The 13832-nt window shown below is 40.4% G+C and overlaps 1 protein-coding gene and 1 long non-coding RNA gene across 4 annotated transcripts in view; one reads left to right on the forward strand and one right to left on the reverse strand.

Annotated features, from left to right (window-relative positions):
• The first annotated feature begins 337 nt into the window (after positions 1–337).
• LOC114606307 (uncharacterized) lies at positions 338–9011 on the forward strand. 2 transcript variants are annotated; one of them, XR_003708831.2, is made up of 3 exons: positions 338–584; positions 3004–3147; positions 8706–9011. It is a non-coding gene; the product is annotated as an uncharacterized LOC114606307 (long non-coding RNA). The 2 variants fall into 2 exon arrangements; XR_003708830.2 differs by lacking the exon at positions 338–584 and having other exon boundaries at positions 592–3147.
• TNFAIP8 (TNF alpha induced protein 8) overlaps positions 6556–13832 on the reverse strand; it is a 41049-nt gene continuing 33772 nt past the window's right edge. For both annotated transcript variants that reach the window (XM_028748386.2, XM_028748385.2), the window contains exon 2: positions 6556–8833. In XM_028748386.2, coding sequence (XP_028604219.2) covers positions 8268–8833 — 566 coding nt within the window. In that variant the 3' untranslated portion in view covers positions 6556–8267. The remainder of the gene's footprint in view (positions 8834–13832) is intronic.

The following is a 13832-nucleotide window of genomic DNA, read 5'->3' on the forward strand; positions in this document are numbered from 1 at the left end:
CATATGTTAGTCATTAAGCTGTCTGGAGACTATTCAAGTTTCAGGTTACTGCTGGGACTAAAAGCCACCATCCGTTCGAAATACATTATTTCCCTCAACAAATTCTGGGCACTGTCGTTTGTTAAGGACGCTGCAGATTTTTCTTTATATACCGAAAAGCCCAACCCTAGCCCCCTACAAGGAAAAGGTTGTGCCATAATAAACCGGTGAATCTTTTAAGGTTACGGCAGCTGCTCCGGAAATTTTAAAAAAATGGGTAATACACTATACGCCCACCAGTGCTTTAAAATCACCGCAATGGTCCTTCTCTGTAACACTGCCTGCAAAAAGTACTTTCAAATCTCGCGAGACTTGCTTTCTTGCGACAGAAGCCAGAGAGAGCGAGCGAGAGCGAGAGAGCGCACGCGCAGTTACTCCTCGAAACGACGTACAGTAGTTGGCAGTTGGGGGTAGCACGTGACCACCCGAGTTCTTTTGCCCAGCCAGCCAATGGGGGCGCTCCTCGCTCGGGCCGCGGGGCTTTCGAGGGCTCGGTCGGCGAGACAAGATGGCGGCGCTTAGCGCTGAGGCGTCTTCTCACATGGGTAAGGCGCGGCGGCGGCCGGCAGGGCACGCTCTTAGGCGTGGGAGACGCGACCTGCCCGGACGCAGCGTGACGGCGACGAGGAGGAAGGGGAATGACTGCGCCCGTCTCACGGGGACCTGGAAGGGGGGCGCTGGTGGGTGCCTTCTGCACATGGCCAGGAACGCTCGTACTGTTGCTTTTGTAATTATTCCCAACCCAAACCCCCGCCTTTTTCCCGAGGCTCCCGGCTCAGTAATATAAACCTCAAACCCTTTTTAATGTCCAGTTTGTCAACCTCAAAAAGCCACACAATTTAGCAACACACACACTATAGAAACGTTTGAAAACGAATGAACATTAAATTAAATAAAACTACACAAGGGGATCTCTGCATTTTTCAAGGCCGGTGGTCCCAAACACAGGACGTGTAAGGGATATATGTAATTCTGCAAAAAAGAGAGCTGCATATTCTCTGATAAAAATACAGTAATATATTAAAGTCTGATTTCCTCCCCACTAGGGGGAGTATTGTACTGCTGACACAACTACACAATTTTGCACCCTCCCAGTGCTTTGCACCAACCTCAGGATTGCTTTATCTCTAGCATCTTAATAAGTAGATAACCTGATTTATTACTGTAGAAAGGTCTTGCTGCTGGCATGTTTTCAGTTTCTGAAAGAGAGAACATTGCTTCTTTAATTTCAAGGTTTTTTGGTTTGTTTGTTTTTAACGCATTAGGAAAAAAGGGCCAATTTAAAGGTGTGGATTCACTGAAGTATGTTTTACACCATCTCCAAGCACCATTCTAGCATTTCAGTCTCTTCTGATTCAGATGAAACAGAACTGGGTGTCCTCCATATTGGTGACACCTCACTACAAAACACTGAGCAGTTTCACATAGCTGTTTAATAATATGTCAGCTTGCATGGAGCATTATTATTTATACTCCACCCCACTCTGGGTGGCTCCCAGCAGATTAAAAACAGAAGAAAACATCAAACATAAAAAACTTTCCTAAGCAGGGCTGCCTTCACATAACTTGCATGGCACCAAACAATGATGCCCTCATAACTACTTTTTGAAAGCCACCCTGCAGGTAACGGTGAAACTACTGAAGTACAGTGTCCCCAACCCTGATCTCCCTGGGCTGTTCCAGAAGAATACTATTGGCAGTTGCAGAGGTGGCACCAAAGGCACTCAGTAGCAATTGTTTCAATGGCTTTATGCAGCCCACCATTTCAGTGTGACGAGTGCCAACCAATGCTGCAACTGCTTAGCATCTTCAGTCTTTCATAATAATGTACGAGGGTTCAAACTATGTAGGGGTGCAGGGATGTGCATTCTAGCCCCACCCCAACATTCCCAACTCCTCCTCCTCCTGCCATTTTTCATTCAGCATAAAGGTATGCAGGAAGATTTGAACTGGAACCCAGATTGTGCAGGGTTCCCAGTTGCAGAATTAGGATCACATTCAACACTGTTATAATTCCCCTTTGAACCATTGCACAGAATATGTGAAGGTCAGCAAAGAACCCAGTATACAGGGGATATTGGGATAGGACTTTAAACCCACTCAGATTCTTCCAAATGCCTGAAGAGCACTTTTCTCCACTAGGCACCAGAGCCTAATTTAGGAAGAGATGTAGTAATTGTATCCACATCCCTCATTTGTATAAAGGACAGTGATGGAACTCATGCATGCGAAATCATAGCTAGTAGAACAGGCTTCCATCCGCTGTGTTTGGTTACTTAGTAGTGAGGAAAACATTGCATGTGCTCTGAGATACGCCTTTCCCGCCTGCCCCCAGACTCAAGCTACAACATAAAAAATTATTTTGGAAGCTACATAAACACTAGAGACCTTTGACTACTGTGTTGTATGTGCTAACTTCAGACAATTAATCATGCTTGCTTCAGCGTTTTTCATCCCAGAGAAGCAATCTTTATTTTCCCACATCTTTGATTTTAGCACATGCCCCTGGAAAAAAGAGACAAAATTTTCATTGAATTCTGAAACCCTTTTAGGTTTCATGCCTCAATGCTAATGTCCCCCATGAATAAATCAAAGCTTGTACCTGTACAAGTTGTCTTTTAATGCAGAGCAATGGCATACTCTTATACATTGGGTTGCACAAAAAAGGCATCTTCTGCCAGGTAAAAGACAAGTTACCACTATTGATAACAAACTGAAAAGTGTATCTTGATGAAGGAGCTGTACTTATCCTAAATTCAGTTTCCAGTCTGAAATACCTTGCATAAGGAGGGAAAGTTCCTCCCTTTAACAGCTATTTTTATGTTCCCCCAGTTTGCAATATATTTTCTGAAATGCCTGCACTGGAAGTAGTGTCTGTAGCAACTGTGGTGTATCACTAATTCAGTAGTGTCCCAATAGATTAACTATAAACATGTTATTTCCTTTGCTTCTTTGCTTTAAAAGCAGTGAAGTCAACCTCTTTTCAGATACATGCAGTTGATCATCTGTCAGCAGTGGTATCTGAAAAGCTGCTTCCTGGATTTGATGGCAAGCAACTGCATATTGTGCAACACACAGTGGGAAGTTCTAAAGAACAAATTGGCAAAGGTAAACATTTGAGAAGCACTTAACTTTCCACTTTCATAGGAGAGGTCTGCTGCCTTGTTTTCTTGCAAGAACCAAGCTTTGCATTTGTAATGCATGCCTTTGTTGAACTAGTTGTGCCTAAGGCACCAGGTCTGGCAAGCTACTGATTCCACTAGTTAGGTTGTGCCCAAGGCACCAGTGTCTCATTGTGCTAATGTACTGGTTTCACTAGTTAGGTTGGCCACAAATAATGTAACAAACAATTCTTACAACAAGTTCTGTATGTGGCTTGCTACTATTAGAGATCCAAAACAGTAGTCTGAATTATAGAGAACTCTTAGCAATCTGCTTCTATGTATGTCTACTCAGATGTAAGTTCAGGACTGCAGCTTAAAATGGTAGAAATTTACAGCCATAGGGGGACGAATGTGGATCATTTGGTCATTGAGCGAATTAATCTGTAGAATTTATCCAGTATGTTAAAACTACCACCATAATTATTGGTGAGAGGAGAGAACATTGGATGAAGTCACTGGGCTGTATTTGTAGTTGCTATTCAGAGATGGAGTTTCCATATTCAGAATATGACAATTCCAGATAAATATTGACAGTTGCTCAGATAAATATTGACAGCAGTTTAGTTCTCCACTAGTTGGATCCATTGGGTCTGACCTGTAGAAAAGCCTCATCTTTTAATATGTAACTGATGGAAGTAGTTGAGTACATATGTGAAATGAAGTGGAATCAGGCTGCTGAACATATGGCTAAAAATTATTCTTTATTCTAATGAGTTCAGTTGTTATTCTCAGTTTTTCAATTGAAATTCAGAAGACCTAAAGATAAAAGTATTAAAGTGCTCATGTGGGGACACACAGGGAGAAATAACTTACACTGAATGTAGAATTTAAGGACAATTTTTTCCCCTGTGGCAAAAGATAATGCAGTAATCAATACATGGTTTCTATTCAGATCTTGTGAGGGAACACCAAATCTATACTAGTGATGAAAAAAGCAAACAGAAGAAACGGGGGGGGGGGGGGAATTACTGTGTTCTTGCTGACACTAACAGAAAATGATACTGGCTTCTCCATTTTGAGCTTATTCCAGTCAATAGCACTTAGCAATAAGGGATACTCCATTTTAAAATTTGCCATGAGCGTAGTGTTTTGTGCCTAGCAAGTGTTGGTGTATTTCTTTTCCCTCCCCTCTTCCAGTAACTCAACATTATTCCAAATTGTTTCGTTTTCCTGTTTTCATTTCCACATTTCCCTTATTTATCCCTCACTTTTTTCCCTCTTCCCATCTCCATTTTACATACTATGTTATTTATGTTATTGCTCAAGATGGCCATCCATGTAATGACCTGGTAAGAATAATAAATCAAGCAATGATCTTTCCACTGACAAGATATCCTAGCCCCTGTGGTTTTTGACAGTAATGTTTTTTAGGTGGAGACTGAACCAGATCTCACTGGCGCATTGATCTTGGAACATCCACATCTTGCTTGATAGCCACTTCCTTAGATGGTATTGTCTTCCATTTCCCAGCCACTGCTTCCTCTAGCTCACCTTTATTTCTATAAAGGTTTATATTCAGCAGTATCAGGATTTGTGAGTGGCTTTTTGGTGGTAGCAAAGTGAGGCATTCTATCAATGGATAGAACTGCACTGGAAGCTCAGCAATAGTGTACAGTATTTTAGTCACTTGGAACCTTCCTGTGGTTGAACTAAGAGCCATTCAGCATCTGTTTCATCACTCAAATGTTGAAGCTTTACCAATGGTTTCCTTTCAAATTTATTTTCACTATTAGTCCTGATAGCTTTCATCAGTTTGCCTTTCACTGAAATTTTTTCAAGAGTTTTATTTGTGTCTCTGGAGAATGAGTTTGCCCTTGGTTTGGGGGCTAAACTGTGATGAGTGCCGTTTATATCTAATGCAGGTAGTCAGATAGTTCAGGAGCCCAACCCTCCAGTCTGGAATCCTATACTGTCCCCGTTCTTCACCCTCACATTCCTATAGAACTCACAATTTCCCTGACCATCCAGTTTTAATAGAAAATTCCATGAGTGCATATTTAAAACACTTTTTCATCCCCATATCTAATGGTACCATAGTAGTGCATCTTAATTATTAATTTTATGCTTTAATTCAGCAATTTTTGAAGACAGCCTGCCACTTTATAGATGAGTTTTATTTTGTTATTTCTTTGAGGAGCTCTGCAGCAACTGTCATCTCCCTTTTTTTGCATTTTTGATTGCCTTGGCCACCATTTTATTGGCCTATGAGATTTATTTCACATCAGCTGAAACAGAGGTACCAACTGCCATACAGTTTGCTGTTAATTCATGTCCATTAGCTAGTTGTCCTATGTTCAACATACACTTCCTGAGGCTGCTGCTTTTATTAAGGAGGGGTGATAAAAGCCAGTGTTGTGGGCAGTTTTTCAGCTATGGGAGTAAACACTTATGCTTCCATCTTTCTTTGTGTGTGCACACCCCTTTTGCCTATCATGTAATGATTACAGTATTTTAAAGAATTAAAAAGTGATGAATGTTATAGGATACTGGTTCGTTACGGTATCTTCTTGCAAGAATGGGAGAAAACAGCCTTAGAAATAGTTGGTGTACATAAATAAAGAATCAAGAGCAATAGGTAGACAAATGTAGAAATGTTCAGTAATTTATTCCATAGATTTCTTTTTCCACTAGATGATGCTTTGTATAGCCACTCTGTACCACTTCTGATATTCCAATATGACATTTTGCCAGCTAAAATGCAATTATAACACATTCAGAAACATGTTTGCTCAAAAATAAGTCCCACTGAGTTAAATGGGTCACCCCCAGTTAAGGTATGTACAGGATTGCAGCCTTAGAATATTATGTGCCACCTATATAACAGAAGTATTATACATTATCCAGGGTTTGATAGCACTCAAATTTCTAGTACAGTCATACCTTGGGTTGAATACGCTTCAGGTTGAGCGTTTTTGGGTTGTGCTCCGCGGCGACCCGGAAGTAACGGAACGCGTTACTTCTGGGTTTCGCCACATGTGCAGACGCTCAAAATGACGTCACACGCATGCGCGAAGTGGCAAATCGTGAGCCGCGCACATGCAGATATGTGTTGTGTTTGCTTCAGGATGCGAACGGGGCTCCGGAACGGATCCCGTTCGCATTCAGAAGTACCACTGTATATATTTTCTTAGGCATTCTCCATGCTTTGAATTATACTCACCTCAATCTAAATGTAGTGGTGTTAAGGGCAGCTAAATAAGTCTTAATAGAATGTTCTCAAACTCTGCTAATGAGTGGTAAAACTTAAGGGAAATCAAGTTTCTTCCCGCAGCAATAAAACATATATTTTGCAATACCTTAGGGAAAGCAACTACCCATAATAGAAATGACATGTACAAAAATTATTAGAGACTTGTCAAGAAGGAACAAAACATGGCTTGGATTTAATTAAGTAGTGCATATCCATTTTTTGATTCGTTATGCCATAGAAAATCAGGCACAGCATTTATAATGAATATATTCTTTTAGTAACAATTCTTTTTAAAACTTGGCAATCAGCAATGACTTGTGTGACATACAAAAAACATTACATTTTCAGCAAATTCCTTTGGATAGTCCTATTTTCACCTCAATATTGCTTTTTAAAGAAATCTTATACAAGCTGCTCCAGTTATAAGATGCATTTCACCATATTTGCTATACATTTATTCTAGGTTCTACACAGTGACTTCTGTTTCAGAGGCTATGTACACAATATCGTTCAGAATTTGGTGCTGGTACTTATGGTTTGCAGATTCACAATACCATCCATTTTTATATATATAAAAAATAGTTACTGTATTTTGTCACCCCACGCTATAGCTTCTCATGTGCTCACATACACAAAATGTTGACTTGTGCATGCAGGGTGCGTCATTTTATTGAGGAACTTGATCTGGAACTACCTTCTTCTACAGAAATGAGAAAAGGCATTTGCAGACTGAACTCGCATGTGCCCACTGTGGGATTGGAGTATTCAGGACAATTTCTATTTAAAAGCAAGCCCCTTAGCGATGACAGTAATTTTGGATTAAGCTAATTTTTGGTTTGTGTGAGGGTATTGTTAGCAGAATGGCAAAATGTATATGGGTGCTTCATTTAACCACACACTACTAATGTATAGTTTTCCTGGCCACACTTTATTACTGTAGCCAACTAAGAATAGCAAGACATCAATCAAATCCAGACCATTCAGCTGATAAAGCACACAAAATTATGGTACTATAGATTAACAATCCAAAGCCTTAAATGATATGATTAAGGGTAGGGTCATATGGAAACAGCCTTTGTGAATTCCCTCGAGAGTACATGCCACGAGGTTTAGAGGTGGGATGTACTGGTCTTCCATGGAAGTATGTTATGTGAAACCATGCCAAAACATGTGAAGCATATGCAGATGCAGTAACCACAGGACAACAGCTTGATGAACTACTACTATCGTTATGGGAACAGGGACTACCATGTACAGATGTCAGTTTATGCCAATGAAGTATTTCCAGATGCATCTGGCGGCAGCCCTGCACATTTCAAAGGCAATTGTGTGGTCTCTTACTGTCTTATATGAGAACCAGCCCTACGAAGCAGAACTATTTTAACAGTATAACTAAGACCATGTGACCTAAGCATTTATGTATAGCATATATGGATCTAGATTAAGTAGCATAGGTTCTATTAAATCTAACTCCAGTTATCATATATGTGCCATAGTCATGATTTGTGTATATAAAAAATATTGATCCCGTGTAGGATTATAAATACTCTTCTACATGTAGAAATATGCATTTTGATTCTGATTATCTTGCTGTACACTTTTCCTGTCTATTTTACAAAAGCTCTGTTTCACGAGTAATCCCGTTTCATGGCTTTATTGCTCCACGTTTTAAAGCAAAGTACTGCAAAAAGAAAGAATAGCAATAGATGACTCCAAATAAATGGGTCAATTTGATGAAGAAATTTCTAAATATTTAGCATTTGTTTTGGTATTCAATTTTGCCATTACCACACACAGTTTTTCTAGCCCTCCTTCATTGAATCCAGACCATCAGTAGTCCTCAGCCTATGAATATACACCACCGATGCAGTAACTTATATATTCCCTTCATCTAACATTTTGTTGACACCATCACAGAGTCTCTGAAGGTGAGACTTGTAAGATCCAAATGGATTGTACAAGGCAGCCAAAAATTCACAATCTGAGAAGTGATCAAACACGTGGTTGACTCGTCCATGAGATTTCGCAGTTAGGTGACGCTGAATGATTTCATGAAGCAGGTCTCTGCATTCATTCAAGAGTTTTGACAAAAACTTTCTGTCAAAGGTATAATCCACTTGATGGAAGCTCACCACAGTTTTGGCCAACTGGTGAACTTTCTTCTTGAATTTCTCCATAAGGATGATCTCTTCTTCATTAAACTGGTTATTCCGGTAGAGGATTGCTAACTTGATTACAGTCTTAATGAGATTTTTAATGATCTTCTCCGCTTCCTTTTTGCTTTGTGTGTATTGCCTTGTCACTCTGTAAAGTTCATCCAACACATCACTGCTAGTGTCATCTATCAAAGCATTTGCTATGGATTTAGATGCCATTTTGCCAAGGATTTTCTTCTGGGCCTGGATGGCCAAACCTTTGGAATTGAAGACATCTGTTGCCACTGGAAGAAAAGGAGTAGATGTTAGTACCTTCAGACCATCTGATGTAATCCATTGAATGTGAAAGCATTTTAAAGCACTGTGTGAGGGGGAAATAACTAAAGTTTCCCACTACATATACTTCCTGTATTAAAGTGCTGATTAATTTCCTTGTGTAACAATTAAAAGAACTAAAACCTTTATACTACTTAGGAGGGTATATTTTTTATATTTAAGTACTGATGTTGGTATTACTATTTCAGTGAATGGTACCCTATATTGCTTACTTGAAATATAATCACCTAAAGGAATCCTGAAACCAATATGGGAAGCTAATTACAGACCCTAAAAAAAAAGAAAAAAGAAAAAAGGATGGAGTACACCTGAAGAACACAGAGAAAGATCATTTATTTCTAGGCAAAATACCCAGAATTTTCAAGAAGCAAGGGTGGTAGCTACTGGGCAAAGCAGTTTATCATGAGATGAGAAGAGGCTGAGCAATGAAAGCTTCCCTTAAATCGGGCTGGGGGACTGATTGAGCGGAGGCTTATCTGTGCCAGAAGCCAGACTCTCCCTTCTGCCTACCAAACATGCTGGTGGGAGCCATTAGAAAGTCCTGAAATGGGATATTCTGAGGGCTGTGGAAGGCTGAGCCAATCCTGGATTGAGTATATCCTGAGCTGTTGTTACATGATGGCATCTGGCTGGCTGGTGCTCCAGCATGGCGCTGGTGTGGGCATAGCGCTGCCACCATTGGGCTCTATCATCCTGCCCTCTCCACTTCTACCACTATGAGCAGCAGGGCCCTGTTGCTTCAAAAGCAAAAAAGGTAGTTAGTGGGATCTTGGATTGCGCCTTGAATCCTTGAATGTATATATTTGAACACTGGATGTGCACTTTGGTTGGTAAGGACAATTTGTTTGTTTTGAGTGGAATATAGGGTTGTGGTTCTTTGTCTTAAGTGTCAGATTTCCATGCCTGTGCTGACATACCCCCCATAGGACACATGTGCAACGCCACAAATAGCTGCACTGTGTAAAGAAACACCTTGTCTGTCCTGAATCTAGTACCAAACCATTCAGGATTTTTTGGGGGTGGGGGTGAGGGGATTCTTTCTATTCATCTTCTCCACATCACAACATTATTTTATAAACTTCTATTATGCTCCCTCAATTGGTTTTCCTAAATCCACAAAAGCTTTAGCCCATGTTTCCCAACACAGCAGCTGTGGGCACAATATCTGCAGAGACAAAACTAAAGTCCATCATGAGAGCCACCCTTATCTTGGAAAGTTACACAAGTGGGCTAATTCAGACACACTACTCCACTGGAAGAAAGATAGAGCAATTCTGAGGAATATACTAAAGAAATATGATCTGGCCCTCCAAAAGACAGTTTAGATCTTGCAACAACTAAGTGGAATACTGCTTTATTTGTTGTTTTTTTTAAAATCCAGCTAATCACATGCATATGGATTAGCACAAAGCTTTACACATGTCTACTCCTAGACAATATTTGTTGAGAGAATAGCTAATGAACTTTGAATAAAGTCTTACTCCAAGAGCAAAATATGTACATCTGGAAGACTCCTACAGATCAAATCCTGGAACTTGGAATGTGTCCAAGATATCCTACTAGCGCTCATGACAAAGATTCTGCTATTAGACACAGTCTAAACAGTTTATTTTAACTCAGATCATTTAAACATGTCTTTTAATAGCCCAATTTTCACAGATGAAGCTACTCAGATGCCAGATGAACTATTGTGATCTATTTTAAGAGAAGCAACTGGGATCACATGATGGACAAACTTGTGTTTTAACCATGTGATGGAGGGAGAGTCAGTCGATTTAAGAAATAAATAGTGCACTTAATGGCTCACTTGTAGTCTCAATTGTAAGAATCAAAACTCAATTTTCTCATATTAAGTGACAGCAAATTTCTTTTCCTAACACACACACACACACACACACACACACACACAGGCTTTCCTGTGACTGCAGTTACTTTATTTCATTTTTCTATCACCAGATCCTTTAAAAGTTGCTCATTCCACTTTATAACTACCCTGGCAAACCTATTTAGAATTAAGTAATTCTAAGAATAGCAAACTAGTGCTAGAAGTTTTAAAAATATGAATGAAATTATTACATATAGTTTCCTACAATTACTATTACTTCCATTTACAGATAGGTAGCCGTGTGTAAACACGGCTTACACAGTTTACACACACACACCTGCTGTTTTGTTATTATTTGATTTGAATTCTATTTCTTCTAAACTGCTCTCATTTTGCTACATATAAATAAATATTAAACTCAACTCAACTAGACTGTTGAGCTGCAGCTCATGTAATAACTTGCAAATATGACTGAGGCTGAATTTTCATTACTTCAAGCAGAATCCTCTTCAGTGGAATATTGAAAACCAAGTGAGGCACATATATGTGTGAACCAGTCCATTTTTGTTTTTTTTAAAGGGTCTGATTAAGTGGGCACATCTATATACACATTCTTCCTGCTAGACGTCCACTACTGGCTCTGTGCTCTCAAATCCACACTCTCCCAAGTATGCTATTGGTCAGCAATCTGCAGGGCTTTTGCAGACACATTTCCCACAGCAACAAGCCTGCAAACTGGAGTCACGTTTGAAATGAAAGTTGTGCGAATAGAAGATTGTATCACTTGCTTAAAACAACAAAACGGCATAGAATACAAAAGAGGCAGCAGCATGCCACACTATAACTAATAATGTTGCCTGGATAGCTCCATTGGTTAGAACATGGTGCTGAAAATACCAAGGTAGCCAGTTTGATCTCTGTACGTATGGGACAGCTGCAGACAAACACTGTTTACTGCTTGACCAAAGATTTAAAACCAAATGAATGTGGGTGGACAGGGTGACAGTTGGCTATGGTATTTGTGGATTTGTTGCTGCAGGCTTTGCCTCAGCACAACCTCTATGCTAACATTCCAACTTTCTATCCGTCAAGCCTAGATTTTGCATGCCAATGGCAGTTGACAGTTTTAAAACCGGTATGTATTAACATTTATTTACCAGCACTCTGTTTTTCTTTGCACAAGAGTCACAGGGACGTTATCATTAATTTTTTAGTTGCTTTTCCTCACAAAAGTGATGCAAAGCGGCTTACAAAAATAGTATAAACATTAAAACCAGTTATAACACACACACAACCAGTAAATGCCTAAAAAGCGCATCTGTGCAGATGACAGGTCATACATATCCCACCACACTAAAAGAGGCAACAAATGTATGAAACCCTTCAAATTAAGTAAAAAGGAAAGCTTTTGCTTGGCGCCTAAGAAATAAAGATGGCACCAGGGAGAGCATTCCACAAGTGGGGAGCCAACACTGAAAAGGTCTGTTCTCATGTGGCCATCCTCCTGCCCTCCTGAGGAAGGGACACAAAGAAAACACTTCAGATGACAATTTAAGGATCTGGGTTCGTTCACATGGGAAGAGGCAGTCCTTGAGATACTGGGGTCCTGAGCAACTTAAGGGATTTCAGGTCAAAACTGGCACTTTAAATTGAGGCCAGAAACATAATTTGTAGCCAGTGCAGTCATACCATAATTGGTGTTATATCTTTGGATCGTCTTGCCTTGGTCAACAATCTGGCTGCTGAATTCTGCACAAGCTTCTGTTTCTGAACCATCTTTAAAGCCCCACATACAATGCCAGTAATCCAACCTAGAGGTTACCAGAGCCTTAGCAATGGAAGCTAGGCTATCCCTGCCCAGCTGGGGCACCAGTCAAAGCTGACAGAAGACAGTCCCACTGAAACCACTTGAACCTCACGTGATAGCACAGGAGCCAGATGTTTTCCCAAGCTATGTACATACCTGCTCTTTCAGAGGGATCATAATCCCATCCAGGGCAGATTAATCCCATCTATCCGGTACCAACTAACACTTCCTCGGCCTTATCTGGGTTAAGCTTCAGTTGAACAAAGTCAAGGAAATGAGGGGTAGAAAAACATGGAAAGGAAAAATAAATAGTCTGGGATAATGGAATAAATGAGGAACATGATAATGCATTTGGGCAGATACAAGAGAGAGGAGCAAAAGTATGTATGTATGTATGTATGTATGTATGTATGTACGTATGTTATTTTTGTACTGCCCTATACCTGAAGGTCTCAGGGCAGTTCACATAAAATATCAAATACATAAAAATCAAAACAACAACAACCCAATAACCTTCCCCCCCCCAAAAAAAAAGAGCCAGCATTTTAAAAAGGGTATAGGATGTAGATCAAGTCAGGCAAAGGCCTGGTTAAAAAGGAATGTTTTGCCTGGTGCCTAAAAGTGTATAGTGAAGGCACCAGGCGAACTTCCCTGGGGAGAGCATTCCACAGACAGGGAGCCTGCAGAGAAGGCCCATTCTCGTGTTGCCACCCTCCTGACCTCTCGAGGAGGCACATGAAGAAGGCCTCAGAGGATGATCTCAGGGTCTGGGTAGGTTAATATGGGAAGAGGTGTTCCTTGAGGTATTGTGGCCCTGAGCTGTACAAATCAAAATAAGGAAGAAGATGGATATGGGAAATAAAAGGGAAGGAAACAACTAGAGATGAAAGGACTATTAGGCCAGACACAAAGAGAACAGTAGACGGTGGAGGTGAGAACATATACAGAGCAATGGGTGGGGGGAGGCAGAAGTGAACTGGATAAACACACTGGAGAGAAGGATGTCATTAACAGCCAGAAGAGACACAAAGATCAGCCAGATATTTCCTCTCCTCTCCCTCCCCCCCACCCGCCAACTACAGGACCAGAGTGATGCTAAACAGACACAGGCCACTTCTTTTAACTTGAGTTCAGACTTTTTCTTCTTTTTTAACCATGTCTAATTCCACATCCTGACATTTGGATGCTGCTGTCAAACACCTGATAACCTTCAGTTTTAAGGACATGTCTTGCTCTCAGGGATGTAAAAGAACACTTTGGGCATATTTATGATTGTGAGCTAATGACCTGGAAACAAAATATAAAAGAATCCCAA

The sequence above is a fragment of the Podarcis muralis genome, chromosome 11, assembly GCF_964188315.1.
Source record: "Podarcis muralis chromosome 11, rPodMur119.hap1.1, whole genome shotgun sequence".
In the NCBI taxonomy this organism is placed as follows: Eukaryota; Metazoa; Chordata; class Lepidosauria; order Squamata; family Lacertidae; genus Podarcis; species Podarcis muralis.